Genomic DNA, 20,185 nt, shown 5'->3' on the forward strand with positions numbered 1-20,185 from the left:
TCACAAGGACCTCCACATGCAGATTGATGTGGACATGTGTGTGACAGACCCAGAAACCAAATGGAAGCTCTGAAATCGCCTAATTCCCAGAACAGGCAAAATTTTGCCAAGTTCATGATTTGGCAGAGTTCTTGCATATTCCATACAATTTCAATGAGAAGCCCTATCCATCTTGTGCAAAGAGCAGATTGTCATTTTCCACTTGAAATACACACGTCTCACTGACCTTATGTCCTCTGTCAAACTGAGACATTATCACCAACTTTTAGTGCAAAAGTTTCGTGGCGTATGGGCTTACGCTCGGTCTGTTGTTTTGTTCAGTGTGTTTGTGTACAAAGTATCTGTGTCACTGTATTGGACAACAGACAGACAAGGCCTCTGCCATGGCTGGTAACTGCCTCCATCTGTCCTGCCACTATCACCTCCACAAGTGCTTGCTTCATGCCCCGTTCGCGCCTGCTACATAAGGAGCTCTCTCTACTCAGTGGTCCCGGGATGTTGCTCCACACAGCCTCCTGTGTGCGGCCTTTCTTCTTTCTCAGCTCACCTGAGGAATGGTCAGCTTTCCTGAGACTGGATCACAAATTTTGCTTTCTGTGTGTTCTGTTTAGTTTTTATTTAACAGATGGCACAGAGTGGGCAATTGGGATGCAGAGGGCATGACCAGAGACTGGGAGGAGAAGAGCAAGAATGTAAATGGGGCATAATGAGGCAGGTGGCAGGTGCAGTGACAGAGCCTTCAGTCCACTCTTAGCGGTGAAGATGGTCACTCCAGGGACCTCCCAGGTCATCCCTAGCCAATAGGAAACGAAGTTTCCAAAAGCAGACCAAAGCCGGATGACTTTTCTTTGGGCACATTAGTGAAAGCTTGCATTTAATCCAGACAGCACACAGAAGTCAGTTTCCATCACAAGTCACAAAACTGCCCCTAAGTGAGCCTTGATTCTTCTGCAGCTTGGGAGGAGGAGACAACGGTAGTTACCAGCAGGCCCTTGAGAGTCCTGTGTCGTATGACCTTGAGAAAGTTACTTAGCTTCTCTTTGCTTCAGTATCTTCAACTGAAAAATGAGGATGATAAGCATATACCTCATAGAGCTATTGTAAGGAGTTAGGAAATCAGGCAGAAAAGAGAATCTGGCAGAGTATCTGGCTCATAGGAAAGGTTCTATAAATGATAGCCATGCTATTAGCATTTCAGCACAAGTTAGAAGCCAATCCAGCAAAGTTTGTTCCACACTCCAGTTATAACCTCCACCAGGATCTGGCAATGAATTGTGGGATGGTATTGAAGACCTCAGCAGCAGCTTTCCCAGCCCAGGCGAACAAGGGCAAGTCAGCATTATTTTCCAGCGTCAGCCATTTTCATATTATCTTTATTGCTTTTTGCCATGTCCACATGCCAGGCTTTGAATTTATTATTTTAATTTACTATTTTTCTTTAAATTGGCTCACTTTTTAACCTGAATATATTTACTTTAAAAGAAAAGTGCTGAGGGAGGAAGAAAGGGAGGAAGGAACATCAGAAGAGAGAAGAAGGGAGGGGAGAGGAGAGGGAGACTGAGGCATGAGAGAGACAGGAAGTCCGTGGTTCCATAGAGAAAGAGCCACTGCCGAAATGAAGGGCCCAAACCGAAAAAAGAGGCCCGTGGCAGCAGAGAGCTGCAGCCCAGGACTCAGACAGTACTCGTGGGTGGTGGCAGGGCCTGGGGTTTCAACAGCAGGGGAACGTGTGGAAGGACTGGGTCGAAACGTGAGAGCGGAGAGAAGCATGTGCACAGCAGGCAAGCCCAGCATGGGCCAGAGGCAGGCAGGGACGCAGAGGAAAAGGAAGCATGTTGTCTATCAGACCAGACTTGGTCAGCTTTCCTGAGCCTGGACCACAAGCATGGCATGGTCCTCGAGCATCAGGCTCCTGCACCTCTGTCCCATCTGCAGATGGTTCACCAACCACAAAAGAGCTGTGAGGCACTGTCAAAATGTCACCATGCTAGAGATGGCAAGAGATGTGCTTCAAGGTGCTGTAGGGAGCACTACAGGATGTGTGCAGGGCAAGAGGGACGGGACAGAGGAGAGAGAAGGAGACCATGCCAGGAGGGGACAGACCAAAGACTACACAGCATGCAAATACAGCCGGCTTCGTGCTGCATTCGAGCAGGAAGCGGAGTCCCGGCTCCTGAATAGGACAATTTATGGAACTTTACGATGTTCAAAGTCCCTCACAGCAAGACAAATGCAAATTGAAACTATGCGTGATACCATTTTTCATCCATCAGATGGGCAAAGATAAAAATGATTGATATTTTATCATGTTGGCAACGGTATGGAGAATAAGGACTCTTGCATACTGCTGGTCGGAGCAAAAAGGGTACAAAACACCTTGGGGGGGGATGATAATTTGGGACTGTCTATCAAAATTAAAAATTGATATACTCTGATTCAGCAATTTTATTTCAGAGAGTTTGCTGCATTCTTAGCTTTTGGAAATGTGCTTGGCACATAGAAAGTCTCCAATACATATTCATTGAGTAAATTAATTAATGCATTTGTCTCACAGGTATACTCACATATAGGTTCAATGATGAATGCATAAGGATGTTTGCTACAACAGTTTTCAGAAATAGTAAAACACAGGAAACAACCCAAATGTATATAAATGAAGGGTCAGTTAAATACAAAAAAAATAAGGGCAATCAAATAATTCTAGGAGAGAATGAGGCATAACTATATACAACACAACTAAACCCCTAGGGGCTTGCATTGTTAGGCGGGAAGAGGGCCGGGGAAACCAGGAGCAAACCCCCCTGTGATTTGTCCCTATGCAGGTGGAATAAGGACGTGTCTGTATTCTGAGAAAGCAAACACATGGACCCTCTTGGCAAGAGGATATTAGAAACTGTATCAGTGACACTCTGGTAAGGACTAGAGTGCAAGGAAACCTATTTTTCATATACATTTTATGTTCAAAATATTTTAATAACAAAATATGGTAATTGCAGGAATGTGTTAATGCATGAATGTTCAGAGGAGAAAGGATTAGATTATGAGGTCCATAACCAAATCTGTGGATTGATCCACTAGATGGATTAATAATTTGAATGGACTGCTGGGTGGTAACTGTAGGCAGATGGGGACCATGGTTGGAGGTGTCCCAGGCTGGAGGTTTCTCTCTCTCTCTCTCTCTCTCTCTCTCTCTCTCTCTCTCTCTCTCTCCCACTTCCTGGAAGCCATAAGCTAAGCAGTTTTCCTCTGCCACACCCTTCCACCTTCCACCATAATGTCTGCCTCACTGGAGCCCAGAGTGATGGACTCAGTCAACTTCGGACTGAACCTCTGACACCATGAGCCCATATAAACTTTTCCTCCTCTAAGTTGTTCTTGTCAGGTACTTTGGTTAAATGACTAAAACAGCTGACTAACACACCAGTTCTCCAGACCAACAATTATTTGTGGCCCCAGCACCCTCTGGACATTGCAAGAATTTCCTAAGAGTGAATAATGCAGAAGATTCTTGGTAGTAAAATTGTTGAATCTGAGAATGAAAGTGTAAGGGCCCAGTGCCCATAGGTGCCCCATAAGTACCTGAAAAAAATGACCTCGGGGATCACCAAACCCACTTGACCTCAAGAATGGAGCACAAGTGGACTGAGCCAGAACTGCTGAGGCTGCAAGGCAATCGAACAAGTCCCAAGGACCATACCCTAAGGTCCTCCAGGAGACTCCACCTGACTAGGAGGGCGTGTGCTGCAGGACAGGTCAGCCCGAAACCCAAAGGCTAGGTTTCTTGTCCATTCCTTTCTTTTCATTAGAAAAGGTTGGACTTGGCCCTGAATTTAGTGCCTCCTTCTCATCAACCTAAGCAGGCCCTGGATAATTTTCTGTGTAAAACTTAACATCTTCCAAGGAACTGCCTAACCTGTATCATTAACTGGCCCTTGAAATAAAGTTGGGGATCCAACTGACTTACCAGTAACTGGCACTCAAGTCTCTTGACTCATCTGCAAGAAGAGTGCGGATGGGATTTTATACAGGCCTTTCCCCAGGGAAAGGCCAAGCTTTCCTTTCTCTCTCTCAATGCCTCTGTCAAAGACTTGTTAGCAAAGTGAGGCTTGCCCTCTTGGTTTTCCAGTGTTTAGGACACATTTCTTCTCTATTTGCAACAGCCCTAGAATGATTCTTTCCAGTCTTCTTCAACTCTCTGCATTGAGGAAGACCTGAGACCCAGGGGAATTAGGGCTCTGTCAACACAGTTGTCAATGGCCAAAGGCAGGAAAAACAGACCTCAGACTACCAAAGCTCCCTGGGGCCAGAACCAAAAGTTCCCAGTACAACTTGGATTCAGTATGATTTTTCATCTCCATACTTCACACTGAAAAGCAGTCATCCCACCCCACCCCCATGTGAGCAAGTTTGTGCCAACGTGTGTGCTCATGTTCTACAGTAAAGAACTGCTCAGGAGCTTCCAGAGGGAGATGGGGACAGAAGCACAGGGTGAATGTTTTAGTTGGACGTGCGCCCTCTGAAGTTCAGGTGCAGCCAATGTGACGGTATTAGGAGATGCAGCCTGAAAGAGGTGATCAGACCATGGGATCTCCTACCTTTTGCATAGATCAATAACCTTATATCTAATTTATAATTTTGGGGGTGCTGGGAATTGAACCCAAGGCCTCATGCATGCTAAGTGCTTGGTCTGCCACTAAGCTACACCTCCAGCCCCTGGAGGCCCTTATGAAAGAAGATTCATAATATTCAGAGAGCATGCTGTTCTGGTAAGGGAAAACACAGTGTTCTTCCCTTCCAGAGGACGCAACCCTCACTATATAACTAAACCTGCCTAAGCCTTGATCTTGGACTTTCAGCCTCCAGAACGATGAGAAGTCATTTTCTGCCCTTTATAAATCACTCAGTAAGTAGTATTCTGTTTTAGCAGCATGAAGGTCTGGCTACAGCTGGACTAGGTTAGAATGTAGACCAAGATAGGAATCCTTGGTGTGGACCCAGGCCCCACTTACCTGCCCTGAGCCCTTTTTGTATAACACAAAGCCTGGAGCTGGGTTACACTTCATATGCTGTGCATGACCTGATGGTGTGTAAGTAGTTAACATGCAGAGCTCTCTGGAAAGAAAACCCTGCTCCCAGACAGGCTAAGAAAACCATGACAGCCAACGTGGAGTCCTTGTGCAGATGCACAGTGAAGGAAAGTGACAGCAAAGAGCATGGTTCCATGGAGCCATAGGGACCTCAATAAAAGCAAGGGACACCACAGACACAAAAGAGTATTCATGAAAGTCCAACTGAGAGAATTTTAATACTCCTGAAAACACACACAATATTTTTAAGGATGGTTGATTCAAAACAAATTCAGTCTCAGAAGCAAAGGCAGACAGTGGCCTCTCCAGACCCGAGTTCTAATCTCAGTTCTGACATTAACCAGAGTGCTCTTCACTGGTACCCAGAAATGCAAGCTGGCCAGCCCCCCTCTATTGTCAAATGAGATGGCCAGAATAGATCCCACCCCACATTCTTGGGCAGTGTCAGATTGTTAGTCAACTTTTCCTCACTGTGACCAAAATACCTGACAAGAATAACTGAGAGAAGGAAATGTTTACTTTGGCTGACTCCATCACTGTACACCTGAGGTGAGGGTAAAGCATCATGGTAGAAAGAAGTGGTTGGAGGAAAGCTGTCAGATCACGGCAGCTGGGAAGCAGAGATGAGAAGAAAGGAGCCATAGACAAGATACAGTCCAAAGCCACACCCTCAGTCATGCTCCATCTTTCTACAGTTACCACCCAATAGTCCATTCAAACAATCACTCCGTCAATGGATTAATCCACTGATGTGGTTCCAGCTTCAGAATCCAATTTTTTCACCTCTGAACATTCCTGCATTGCCTAACATATGAGCATTTCAGGGGACACTTCATGTCCAAACCACAACACAGACCCCTTAGAATTTCATGGGCAGATGATGGTAAAATAAATGGCAGACTGGGTCTCTGCCAAACCCCTGACCCAGTTGTGTTTCCACTACCCACATTGTAATACATCTTTATTAAGTCATGGATGACCAAGACTGAGGCAAAATGTGGACTTCCACCTAGGACCACTCTCACACATTGTCACGTGATTCTCAGCAGCTCTAGCACTGACCTGGAAGAATTGCAATTGCTTGGTCAACCCCAGTGGGATACAGGTTTTTCAAAGGCAGAAGGCACAGTGCAGAACATATGAGGATTCCACCCCTCAACCACCCTGTCATCCTCTGCCACCCTCAGATCTCAGCATGCTGGAGTCCAGGCTGCAGAAAGGCATCCTTCCAGATCCTTCCAGCACCATTTGCTATTGCTTATGCCAGTGTCACAGCCCATTACATCCAGCCAATTACATCTGATTCCTCTCTGGAGGATGCTGGGTGGACCACTGCAGGGAGCAGAGGAGGCCCTGAGAGTTTCTAAATTATGAAATCTATTGGGAAATCCTATTATGAAGCTCATCTTACAGGGCTGCAGTGTTAATGACCCTGGCCTCCCCTGTCCCTGAGAAGAGCTGGCTTCCTTGGGGTTTGAAGGGAGGCTGTCTGGGTTGTGGACTTTCACTCAGCAGCCAAGTGTGAGAGCAGTAGGGCCCCTTGACACCCTTGGATGTGGCAGCACGGTGGCCTGACTCAGGTATGCACACACACACATATATGCCTACTCCCTCAGGATCCCACCTTCTCTTCTGGTACCTCAGGATAAGGAGGAGGGATCCCACATCTGGACCCAGCAACCCTAAGGGAGATAGAAATAGGCCCAGGAAACCTCTTTTTCCAAGAGAAGCTAAATTAGACACGTTGTTCTCCACCTTCGAATCCTGCTGACTTTTTTGTCTCAACTCCCCCAGGCTTATAAAGTGGCTCATCTCAGTTGCTCAAGTTGACAAAGGCGCCGAAACTGTTGAAAGGTTCAAAATGTCCCTTGGGTTTCCAGGCATGAAGGAATTTACGTGTAGGTGGAAAATTACCAAGAAAAAAGTCCCCACTTGACGAGGAGGGAGGAGTGAAGAAGCGACCATGGAAGGAAAGGAGACCTCCAGGGAGATGGCTAAGAAGTGTGTGGCATGGGGAGAGACACTTCCAAGGCCATGTTGGTGGGGTTGACAGATTGAAGTCACAGCTGCAGCAGATGGTGAGGAGTGCAGGAGCCTCGGAGCAGCTAGACAGATCGTGGAGAGCATCTTCTGCAGGAGCTGTGAAGGCCCTGCCGATGTCCAAGGTTGGAATGGTCATGGCTGACCTGTGACCCCCCTAAAAGAGCCACGTGGATCCCCGATTATGAAACATGCATTCTCAGCTCCACCTCTGACTTGCATACAATGAGGGTCCAGCAAATCTGCTCATGTCCCTGAGAGGAGCAGTGGCACTCCTGGGGATTTGGGTACCAAATGACCCGGATGCTGATAGCCAGCTACAAGGAAAGCTGCTCTCTGGTAACTCCTGTGCACCTACTCCCGCTTTTAACCCTCTCTTTCTTCTACCCCAAAACCCTCCTTGGGCTTCCTATGAGCTGGGGCACCAAGTCTATACTCTGGCCTTTTCTCAGGGTCACCTTGTGTGGTCCTCTTACAGTACCCAGACCCTACTCAGGTTACAAGTATTCTCTGGACCCCACAGGTCATGGAGTGTTCTCTACAGTGGCAAGGGAAAGCCAAACTGGGAGAGGGACAGGGACAGAGGCAAAACAGGGACAGGGAAGGTTGTGCACATTGCCATTTTCTGAGTCCCATTCTGACTGAAGAGGCGGACTAAGAGGCAGCTCTTCTAGAAGTTCCAGGGACTATATTTCAGAAAGGAAGGTCAGGACTTGAGGGAGCACTTAGGAGTGAAGGTATCCAGCCCCACAGGTATGCTGCTCCAGGGGGTATCTGCAGGACCCCAGATGGGACTGTGCAGTCCAAGCTTCTAGGACGCAGACAAGGAGTCTGCCACAGGCAGGTTCCCTATAACCAGTCAGTCCTGCCCCACTACCCCTTCACAGAGCCACCTCAGCTGGTGCAATATAGTAAGCTCCACAGCACAGAGAAGGCTTGCTGAGCACCCATCTTTGGCCTGCCTGGCACAAAAGAGCTAGACTATTTGGGACCCACACAGAGAATCAACTTGGTTACCAACCTCAGCATGGGGGTGGGTGGTTGGAGGTAAGGACAAAGCTGAGGTTTCTCATTAACTCACTAGACCATAGCACAGTACTTGAAGTTGGGGGTAGATGAGCCAATTTCCTAGTAATTAACGATTCTTAGAGACAAAGGAAAGAGACACATGATAAGGTCAGAGTCACTGGTGGGGTCAACAGGACCATGTGATTCTGCCTGATGGGTTCTGCCTGTGTATGTGGAAAGGGAGACTCAGAAACAGGCTTTAGGCCACAGAGCCCTCTAGGAAGTGTGTGAACCACATGCTAACACACAAAATCTCCCCCAGGCCCCTTCTGCTCACCCTCCCACCCCTCTTCTCACATTCTCCCTCCCAGTGACAGGAACAGCTCCAGGCCAGGATTGCTCTTCACTGGCTGGGCTGCCTAATTGGTCTCCAGGTGCCTCTGCACAACCCAGCGACTGGTCACCATGAATTTGACAGATTCATGGGTTTAGCAGATGGAAAGTGAAAGCCAGAGAATATGGTTCCTTGCCCATCATGATCGTCTGTCCTCCCAGCAAATAACATGCAACCAGAAACAAAGAGTATTCGTTCTGTAAATTTGACATGTGTGAAGTCCCAGATGCAAATACCAGAGAAGAAAATGTATCCGATTGACACAACCGTGTGAATTACAGAACTACCCAGGCTTCAACCAGCCAGGCTCAGGGAACATCAATTCTCACGTTGTACTGGGAGAGAGGAGCTGTTGGACATTTACTAGTTCTCACCTGAAGTCTCTGGCATCTACCCTTCTCCTTGCTCCTAGCCTCCTGAGGACTTGCCGTCTATACGGTCACCCAAGACTACTTTGAAGAGCTCCTGTGCCACCTGCAGCACAGCAGGCACACACAAAATAGCTGCAGAGCCTTCTCTGAAAACATGGAGACCAGTCACCAGGTCCTCCACATACACTGTCCAACCCCCATTAAAGGGTGCAGACTCCTCTCATGAGGGTCCTTCCTCTCCCTGGAGCAGCCTTCTGTGAGTTCTGAGCAGAGAGGTCTGGTGCAGTCATCAGGGTCCAGATACCAACAGTCAAGGGCAAAGAATTCAGAAGATGCAGCTTAAGTTCTTGAGACAGCGGGAGAGAGGGCTTTTCTCCTCTCCCAGGGCACTGAGCTCATCCGCCTGCAGGGCCAGAATCATGATGTCACCTGACTTGCCACTCTCCATTCTCACAAGTGCCACCAAAATGTAGTCTATGCCTCTGAAATGGCAAAGCTCCTGGGGCTCCCCATTCCTTCCAGCCTCCAGCGAGTTTGCAATAAGCAGATTGTGCAAAGTCAAGCCAGGTTCATCCTAGCTCGAGATTAACAACAGCCACCAAAACCCAAGAGAGAGTTGGGGCAGGGAAGGATGGAAAGAAACAACATGGATTTACATATTTGTCCCCACAGGCCCTCCCAGGACAACCACAGGAGGTGACTGACAAGCAGTATGGACAGCAGAACCCCCCAAAAGAGTAACGTTCCAATTAGCCCAAAGAAATGAGAGCTTGTTCCCAGAGTCCCAATTAAATCAGAACCAATCAATGCTTGCTCCGGTTCCTGCCGTTCTGCTCAGGAAATAATGAGAAAAATGAGAGGCCCAGCCAGTGAGTGCAGGGTGGCAGCCCTTTGAAGCCCAGAGAAGTCACCCATGTACTGTCGCAAGCGTGCCAGGCAGCAGCTGCACCTGCGCCTTTAAGAACTCAGCCTGGTGTCTTGGTCCCCACTCGGACCCCAAAGAATGTCAGAGAGGGCACCCCTCACCCCACCCCCAACCAATGGGACAAAGAAGAGCACTGTGGGACCAGACCCGGCTGGTTTTAAAACTGTCTACGGTGATTCATCACTGGATCTGGCGCTCTCTCCCCTCTGTTTCCACACCATCCATCACGGGTACCAGAACCAAAAAATCCAATAAAGACACAAAGGCACAGCTCTGCACTCTCAGCAGGCTTCAGAAAGGCTGTGTGCGGCCCCAGCCCAGGCAATTAGCTGAGTCCATGGGGTGGCAGTGCTGATGGGCATTAGCAGTTCTGTGCTGGGCACTTGACGGACAGGAGCTTGGGGAGGGAGGTGACAGGGAGGAAGAAGGCATGGCTGAGATGGTGTTCAAGCAAGGTGGTGGTGACAATAGGGAGAACAGGTGTCAGGAGGCTCAGGAAGGAGAAGAAGGGGCCATCTACAGCCCCCAAACTCTAAGGGACAGGGTCGATCCTAGTGACTATTCGGGGAAAGGTGCTGGAAAGTCTTCCTCTTAAAAACATCAGTCCCTCCGATGGTCACAAGCAAGCAAAATTTCATAACAGAAACAAGTCTTCTCCCCAGCTCTGGAATCCCCCATGTTCAGCTTCCATGACTTAAGTAAGACATAAGCTGTGGGCCTCCAGACCCTTCCATTCACCCCAAGAGCAGACCGAGCCTTGCACCAGTTCAGGCTATGTCTTGCCCCAAGTGGTCTTGGGCTCTCTAGAGCTGAGAAGCACCCATGTGAGCACAGGATAGCCTCACACACCCAAACTGCAAAGTCGGCATCACTGTGTCATTCAGAAGCAAAAGGTAATACCACACACGATACACTCCTACTCCCATTCCATTAGCTTCATCTCCTTCCAGGGCCTGGCATTGAGCCCCAGGAGGAAGACAGCCAAGCCAGAGGGCTTTGAGTTAATGAGCTGCATGGGTTCAATACCAAGTTCAATGCTGTGGGAGCTGGACTGAAATGAACTAAAATATTTTCCAAATTCAGTCACTCCTCAATTACCCTTGAGTGAATTGTCCATGACAACCCAAATACTCCATGCCACATAGCTTGGGCTAGATGCAGAATGCAGAGGGGTGTGTGAAATTATGTGTGGGTGCTGGGGATGACAGAAAAAGGGAGGGAGGGAGGGAGGGAGGGGGAGAGAGAGAGAGAGAGAGAGAGAGAGAGAGAGAGAGAGAGAGAGAGAGAAAGAATGTGTGTGTTTCCAAATTAAATATAAATTAGTGATTATTAAATTATTTTCCACTCTTCAGAATTGTCTCCATCTCTCCCTCCAAGCATGAATACAGATAATCTGGAAACAATTGGAAAATCATCAGGTCTAGCACTGGAGATTGAGGTTCTTCAGAGTGTTATGATAAGCCACAGGCACTTTCTGCTCCTGGATGACCCAGAGGTAGAGTAGGGAAATCTTACAAACTTGGCCCTCCCCAGGCAGGCAGGAAGCAAGGCCCTCGGGCCTCCCAGGGCTTACCCTTGCAGGCCACGCTGTTCTCGGGCTCATAGCCAGGCTTGCAGGTGCAGCGCCCAATGGGCACCATCCACTCCCCGTCCCCGTTGCAGTAGAGTTTGATGGGCACGTCCACTTCCTCTGCATTGGGTATGCATGTGCCCCGAGCAATCACCAGAGATGTGCTCTCAGCGCCTGTCATGGTTTCTGGGAACACTGCAAAGTTTTGAACAATGCTGGGACACTTTTTGAAGAAGACACGGACAGAAAGGAGAGACATACAGGCTCCATAATCCTGGAAAGCGAGGTAAAAACCATTCCGAGTAAGAGGCCCAAAGCTCCTGACTTCCGTGTTGACCTTCATCAACCTTCCCCCAAAGTCCACCTGGGAGAAGCTCTCATCTGCAGCTATGGTGTCCACTTTGAGGTAGGGAGCTTCAGACCAGAAGGCCGACTTCTTGGTGGCAATGACAGAGTCAGTCTCATAATAGTACAAGTTGAAGGTCTCCTTGCAGGAGCCTGGGACATTGGGGAGGCTGCTGCAGTCTCTCACAGTGAAGCGCATCTCTGTGTAGATGCGATGGGCCCCCCGCCGGTTGATGAAGGTGGTGAGCAGCCAGTTGTTCTGGTTGGGCTCGAAGACATTGCACACCTGGTAGGTACGGATGGTGTTCAGGTTTTCATCGTAGCCACTGACTTCTTCCCACTGGGCCAAGGAGTCCACATGCAAGAACAGAAAATAGAGAGTGAGAAGACAAAACAAGGCAGAACAGAGGAGAATCCTGGATCTGGAAGGGCCTTAAGAGCTCACCAGTCCTACTTCTTGCTTGGGAAGTGAACACATCCAACTTCCACTTCATTTTTGACATCTCCTTGTGAGCAGATGTCATAGTTCTTTGCCCCCCATACAAAGAGAGAACAGATTTTATTCTAGAAAACATGTCCTCATCTGTACCATAATTCTCAAGCTATGACTATGGCTTATGACATCAATGGGGAAAACCTGCAGCTCTCAGCCCTGAGTGATGGAAGGACTTTCTTCCTCACTGCCACAGCCTCTATGAATTAGTGGTCCAATGACATGACACCCCTCATTGGAAATCTCCATCTCTGAACCTGATTTCTCTATTGTGGTGAATCTCCTTTATATCCCTGAAAAGCACATGAATATAAAGCTTTCCAGTGTTTCTCAATAAACTCAGATTCTCATAAACTTTTGTTTTATGACCTTACTATCTTTGAAAGAGTTAGACTATAAAACCTTGTGGGGATTGCTAAAAGAGATCTTCAATAAAACAAATTAAGCTCTATTATGTGCAAATTTCAAGCAAAGGTTTAAAGAGAAGAATGTTGGAGGATATTACTCAGGGAGTAATGGAAATTTCTTTCTAAGGGAGAGCCATGATTCCCATTGAAAAAGAGAGCTCCTATTCTTAGCAGTCCTATAGATTGGAAGAAGAGGGTGAAACAACACATTTATTAGATAATGTCTGTCAATATTCCCAACAACTAGGTATTATTATGTCTAATTTATGGGTGAAAAATATCATGCAATTCCCCCATGGTGGTGTGGCTATAAGAGGAGGTGTAGAGGTAAGGACCTAGAGTGTAGGGTTTTGCACAGACTAAGAACTTCTAGAAAATTATTTCAATAGCAGGCATCAAAAAAAGAGCTTCTGGGTCATTCTTTCTTCTGCGTGTTATAAGGGAAGAGGTGGAGGAAATGGCCATCCTGTTCATTTCTAGAAGCTCTCAGGGCTCTGATCTCAAGAACTGAGTCTACTCTCAGGAACAAAATTAAAGTCCTCTTCCGTCTGCCTAAAATAAATAGGGGAGAGAAAAAAATTAAACTTACTAAAGTGCAAAGAGAAGGCAGGTTAGGATCCTTGACTATTTGGCAACTGTGATCAAGGTAAACAGAACATATCCATTTCTTTAAATATTGTGCTGATAATTGCTCATGGTGTGGAGTTTAAATATATAAATTGAAATTTCTCCATTAGCAGCTAAAAGCCAATTATGTGTGCAGGAAATATCCTGCAACTGCTTCTCACAGGGGTTAAGGCCCCTATGGAGGCAGGAGGATGGAGGCAAGACCACTCTTCAAACTGTGCCAGGGCATCAGAAAGACCAGGCAAAGTGTGAAGGGGGGATGGGCAATGGGGTGACCCTGCACATCCAGGCCTATAAAATGACCTCTCTCATGGCCAGAATGAGGCAGCTGGCTGCAGTCTACCTGGGATCCTGCTGGCCCCAAGCACCTCCCAACCCTTTAGGAGTGCCAGCTTTCTCCCCAGCCGAAAGTCCTGAGTCAGCTCCTTCCAAGATCCTTGTGCAAGTCTGGGGACAAAAAGGCTATCCTGACTCACTGTCCAAGATAAAGTCTCATTCCCTCCACAAAGCACCCAGCACCCCATCGATCACTTGATTCCCAGCCACCCTTTATGACCTCCCAGCACTTCTCCCAGCTCCGTTTTACTTCTAGAGAGCCATACTTTCACTTTGCAAACCCACGAGTGTCTCCCACCTCTAAGCGTGTTCTCACGCAGCACCTTCTATGTGGGATGCCTGTTGTTTTCCAGGTCTTTCTGTTGCTACCAGTTCTTGTTCCCCAGGCTGGACTGGATTCCCCATCTCGGCACCCACCCTTCTCCTTCTCTACGGTGCTGGGGCATCTCCCCCAGGGGTTGGTGAGCCCCCAAGGGCTGTGGCACGTCATCGACCTGCTGCATCCTATCACAATCCCTGAGCAGGGTGTGGCATAAGCAGGTGGACGTGCCTGTTCCCAGACCCAGTGACAGGGCCACCAGCAGAGTGCGGTTCTACTACTGCACAGTTCATGCGGACTATAAATTCCCACTGTCAAATCTCACCTGGACTTTGCTTAATTTCTTATTGATTCTCTTGATGTAGAGAAACCACTTTTTCTTCTTTCTGGAAGACTGTATTAGGTTCTATTTAAATGTGTGTTTGTTAAAGTTACGTTCTGCTTGCTTGGTTTTTGGAGCCAGAAAGCAAATACATTAGGTAGAGGAAGTTGCTGACAGCATTTCAGATTAAGTTTTCAGACCTCCCTCCCTTTCCCAGGTAACTTTACATGACGGTCGAGGGAAGGAGATCTTTCTTTTACTGTTCTGCAATTGTTTAAACACGGCAGGTCTCACGATCCGTTATTTCAGCAGGTATCAGTATAAATGTGGGTCACTTGGTCGATGCATAGCTGAAGTATGTGGCCCCATCTAGGATGGAGGCTGGACACAACTGGAGTCTTCAGCCCACCCAAGACTAATACGGCTTTGCTATGGTAGCAGGATGGGAAGCCCACGCACCAGGCTCACCTGAGCACAGAGACCATCACTGCCAATAGGTCTTTAAGTAAACAGAAGGAGGATTTGCACTCTCATGGAGCTGGGATATTGAGAACATTTATCTTAGAAAATGACACTGATTAGTATTATAAGACCCATCAGAGGTAATTGTCTTAAACATTAACCTCTCTAGGCCTCAGTTTTCTCATCTGTAAAATGAGGAATCATACTGGGTGACCTCGAGTTGTAAAATTCTACAGATCTAATTGATTCCCTGACAGCTCCCAAGGGAGCGATCAAAGCAAATTAGAGGGAATAGAGCTGTATATTCAAAGGGAAAGAGTAGAAAGAAATTGAGAGAAAAGGAAAATAGCTCCCTGTTGTTTGGGGAAAAGCCACGATGGAGTCCCACACTAATTTCTTTCCATTATTCTTCTGTCAGCGGGTGCTACGGGGACTGGCGACAGAAGCCATCAGAGTGGGCTAGAGGAGGGACAAATGCTTTCGAGAGCAGGTAGCAATTAGAATGGGGACCTAAGATTTTAAAAGAGAAGATTTTGGTTAATGGAGATGAGGGTGGGGTGGCATTCCCAGCAGGGAGAGACAAACATCATTGTTTATGACACTTGGAATCCCCCTCCTTGCTTCATAGTTAGTTATACCTCACTCATTCATCAAGGAAAAAATATTGACTAAATACCAGTTTGATGCCAGGCGCTCCATTAGCCACTGGGGATACAGCAATATGAAGCTTATAATCTAGTGAAAGGAACAGAAATTAGTAAATGATGATGAAAATAACTAAATAACTACAATCGAACTAACTGCTATAAGGGAAAACTATGGGTTGCCAAGAAAGGGGATACACCTGATATGCAGAAGAATGTCAGGGAAGCCCCTCCAAGCTGGGAGAAGATGGATGGAGCCGGGATGTGTCTGCTGGGAACTGAGCGTCTGGGCCCAGGACGCACAAGTGCAAAGGCCCTGTGGTGGGGAGAGGTAACCTGGTGCCATTGAGGAATGAAGCCTGTAGGACAGAAAAGTCATAAAAGGCTGGAAGTAGTAGGAATAAGATTGAGGGAAAGGCAGATTTGATTGAGAATTTTGGATTTCAATCTGAGTGTGACTAGAGGTGTCACTGACGAGGTTTAGAGATGAAAAACACAGGTGATAAGAACTGAGTTTACATTGACTTATTTTGGTACTAGGAATTGAACCCTGGGGTGCTTAACCACTGAGCAACTTTCCCAGTGCTTTTCTGTTTTTTTTATTTTGAGACAGGGTCTCACTGAGTTGCAAAGGGCCTCTCAAAGTTGCCGAGGCTGGTCCAAAACTTGTGATCATCCTGCCTCAGCTTCCTGAGCTGCCGCGATTACAGGTGGTGCACACCAGTAATCCCAGCAGCTTTTAAAAACTCAGTTCTAGCCAGGTATGGCTATCAGAGAAGCAGTGTAGAGTGGGGCTGGAGAGCAGCTTGTGTGCATGAGGGAGACAATTCAAGGTCACCCGAGCCATCCAGGAAGAGGTGATGGAAGTTGGACTTCCCAGGGAGACTAGAAAGATATTTTGGGGGAGACTCTAAGCTCTCTACTAAGCCTAAGGTGGGGACAAGAGACCAGACTAAGGGGCTGTGTGTCCCCTAAACACTATTTCATGCACCTGTCTTCCCTCTCCTCCCAACATTAGAGTTTCCAAGATGCTTAGGATACTGCTTCTCCACCTCCTCCCCTCTCCTTCCTGAAAAAAGGTGGAGTTTTACCAGACTGGGGTAGTCTCCCCCACAGGTGCCCAAGGTCCTGTTCAGGTGCAAATATCTGTTCCCCTGAGCCTTGCTGGCTCCAGTCCCTGGAGTCTTCTCACCGTCCACCCGAGAACCCACTTCCTCAAGGTCTCCTTTGGTAGCTACTTCTCAGCCTCCACTTCGAGGCATTTGACAAATTCCCTCCTGTGATCTTTTCGGTAATTATCTCCTCCCACTAAAATAACAGCAAAACACCATGATTTGCTTATCAGATTGGCAGAAAATTAAAGAGATAAAATTCCATGTCTTGGTAAGAAAGTGGGAAAGGGCAGAGCTGCCCCAGCCTTTGGGGAAAGTACAAACTAGTGACATCCTTCAGAAGTCAATGTAGTAGTTCTCTCAACATTTAAAATGTTGATCAAAACTCAAATCAGTAGAGACAAGGTGACTCATTTTTAAAAATTGTGATAACGGGGTAACCATCTGGAAAAAGCATAACTCATCTGTACTTCATACCTAACTCCAGAATAAATTCCCAGTGAATCAAAGATTTCAACATTAAAAGTGAAACCATAATAATACTGAAAGAAACCATGGAGACAATTTCTGGATATGAATTCTGACATGAATTCAGAAACCATAAATAGATAAATTCAGCTCTACCAATTTTTTTCCAAATTTTTTAATGGCTTAACGGAAGAACCGTAAGCAATGTCAAATTAAAAAAATAAGAAAAACAATGAAAAAAGTCTAATTTATCACAGATAAAGCATTCATTTTCCTTAGTATGGAAACAGGACTTACACATCAGTAATAAAATAGAAAAATGGATGAAAATAGGAACAAACTTCTCATAGAGAAACATGTGGCTCTTATACATATGAAAAGATGCTGAATAATGTTATTCATTATTACAAAAAATGGTAATTAGCCAAGTTTTGATACTTTTTTTGTCAGAGAACAAAACTTTGATAAACTGCTGGAGAGGGTGTCCATGAGAAATCTGATCCATATTTGAATGAAGGGAAAATTTGTACAACCTGTAGGGAAATTTTGATTTTATTTATCAAAATTACAACTGCACACGTTTTTTGATTCAGTGATTCAGAAGATAATCCCTCAGACATATTTTCGTGTATTTGAAGTTAGGAACACAGAGTCATTTACTGTTGCTACCATCACCTCCAGAATGTTGCTCAAGCTAGGGAGCTTAGATCATGGGTCTGCAGATGGTGCAGTGGCCTCCTCAACATCTGCTCCAAGGGTGACCTGCCAGAGTTTTACATAGTCATAGTGAAAAGAAGAGCCATTAACTGAGATTGGAATTCTCACCATCAACTGAATAGAGGACTCAGAATTTGAAATAATTTGACTAAAACAAAATAAGTTCTGGGACGTTGTCGTACATATTTATTTGTGGGGTAAGCCTATTTGCTACAGGACAGTTTGACTGTGGTCCTATTTATTGGAGCTCTCAACTGGACTCTATTACGGTAACAAAGACCTTCATAAATGTCTATGAACTGGTGAACACACACCCAATATATGTGCCTGTGCAATGGAATACTATTTAGAACTGAAAAGAATGAAGTTCTGGCATGTACTGAAAATGGGTGATCCTCTAAAACATTATGCTAACTGAAGGAAAGAAACCATGTGTGTTATGGTTATGGTGTGAGACAATGTAAGAAGGTTCAGAGGAGAAATGATTGAGTTTTGAGAGTCTTAACCTAATCAGTGAATTGATCCCTAATGGGATTAACTGAGTGGTAACTAGAGGCAGGTAGGGTGTGGCTGGAAGAGGTGGGAATTGGGGCGTGGCTATGGGGTATATATTTTGTATCTGGAGAGTGGAGTCTCTCTCTCTCTCTCTCTCTCTCTCTCTCTCTCTCTCTCTGCTTCCTGATAATGCGAGCTGCTTCCCTCTGCCAGGCTCTTCCGCCATGATGTTCTGTCTCACATGGAGTCAGCCTCCTATGGACTAAGACCTCTGAAACCATGAGCCCTCAAATAAGTCTTTTCTCCTCTATAATTGTGCTGGTCATCATTTAATCACAGCAGTGAAACAGCTGACTAAAACAATGTGCTATGGTTTAGATGTGAGGTGTACCCCACAAAGCTCATGTGAGACACAATGCAAGAAACTTCAGAGGTGAAATGATTGGACTGTAGGAGTTGTAACCTAATCCTCTGAGAAGAATTAACTAGATGGTAACTGTAGGCAGGTAGGGAGCAGGGGCTGAAGGAGATAGGTCACTGGGGCATGCCTTTGGGGTTGATATTTTGTCCTTGGTGAGCAGCGTTCTATCTGCTTCCTGGTTGGCATGTCCTGAGCAGCTTTCCTGTACCATGCCCTTCTGCCATGATATTCTGCCTCACCTCAGGCCCAGAGCTATGGAGTTGGTCAACTGTGGACTGAACCTCTGAAACTCTGAGCCAAAATAAACTTTTCCTCCTCTAAGTTCTTGTGGGGTCTTCTGATCACAGCAGCAACAACAACAACAACAAAACCAACAACAACAACAACAAAAGCTGACTAAAACACCAGGTATCTCAAAAGACCACATGTTATATGATTCCAAATACATGAAATGTTCATAAAAGGCAAAACTACAGACAAAAAGGTATATTAGTATTCGCCTGGGGCTGGGGATTGAAATAGGGAATGACTGAATATGGGCCTGAAGAGTCTTTTCTGGGGTTGACGGAAATTTCCTAAAATAAGATTGTGGTAATGATGGTAAACTTTCAAAAATTAACTAAAATAATTGAATTGTAAACTTAAGTACATTTATATTTATTATATAAATAACACATCAATATAGTTTTAAAAGAAAAAAAAATTTTATTACCTGGCCTAGCCTACACCTCAACACCCCAACAATGCCGGCTTGGTCTCGGTCACCCACAAACAGCATGCCCACAGCAATGCCACGCCCCTGTTTGTCCTATTCCCTGTGCCAAGGATGTCCTTCTCACCCCTTTACCCCTGCAAACCAAGAGTCAAATATTCATTCAATCTAGTTTATTGGTGGATGAACAAATGATGCACAAGCTGAGGCAAAGAGAAGGGACAGGTGACCAAGGAAGTATCCCTGTCACTGAGACTAAGAACCCGGGGAGTATCTGAAATGTGGTCCAAAGACAGAATCAGAATCTTGGGCCCAGGACCTCATCTCAAGACTCTCTGATTTTCCTCCCTGGTGCCCAGTCAGGTAGTCATCAGGACAAAAGTGCCCTCCATCTCCAACACACCCAGTTCATCACAATCTGCCACTTCTTTATACGATAGTCGTTCTATCTGGCCTCTCTCTTGCACTACCATGGCAAGAGCACTAGGGCTGGCATTACTTCAAGCCTGAATTAATGCCCTGGCCTGCTGTTTGGTCATAAAGTAGTAGCAATAGATAAAACAAGAGATGTCAAAGGCCAAGTCAGGATCACACCCTCTCACACTTGGACAAGACGACCATACCCATTTCCGCTCCTCTGACCGACTCGAGTGTCCTTCTCCTACTCCACTGTCATTCCGCTGATCTCCAAGACACAGCAGAGAATAGCAGACCTGGCTGGAAGTCTCTGCAGATGACTAAAACACTCTGTGGACAAATGGGCAGACTGAGGCCCAGAGAGATTCAACGGCTGATCCAAAGTCAGGCAGCTGATTGACAGCAGGGCTGAGATCTCTTTTGCTCCCTCCTTCACTGAGGCTCAGGTCTTCCTTCCACCATGACGACTTCTCCAGCGATTGTTCAGCTACTC

At 46.4% G+C, this 20,185-nt stretch overlaps 1 protein-coding gene across 2 annotated transcripts in view; it reads right to left on the reverse strand.

The window, feature by feature from the left end:
- Positions 1-20,185, reverse strand: part of Ephb1 (EPH receptor B1) — a 416,160-nt gene that overhangs the window by 247,603 nt on the left and 148,372 nt on the right. For both annotated transcript variants that reach the window (XM_047563813.1, XM_047563814.1), the window contains exon 3: positions 11,399-12,080. In XM_047563813.1, coding sequence (XP_047419769.1) covers positions 11,399-12,080 — 682 coding nt within the window. The remainder of the gene's footprint in view (positions 1-11,398; positions 12,081-20,185) is intronic.

Source organism: Sciurus carolinensis, chromosome 9 (assembly GCF_902686445.1).
Source record: "Sciurus carolinensis chromosome 9, mSciCar1.2, whole genome shotgun sequence".
Lineage (NCBI taxonomy): Eukaryota > Metazoa > Chordata > Mammalia > Rodentia > Sciuridae > Sciurus > Sciurus carolinensis.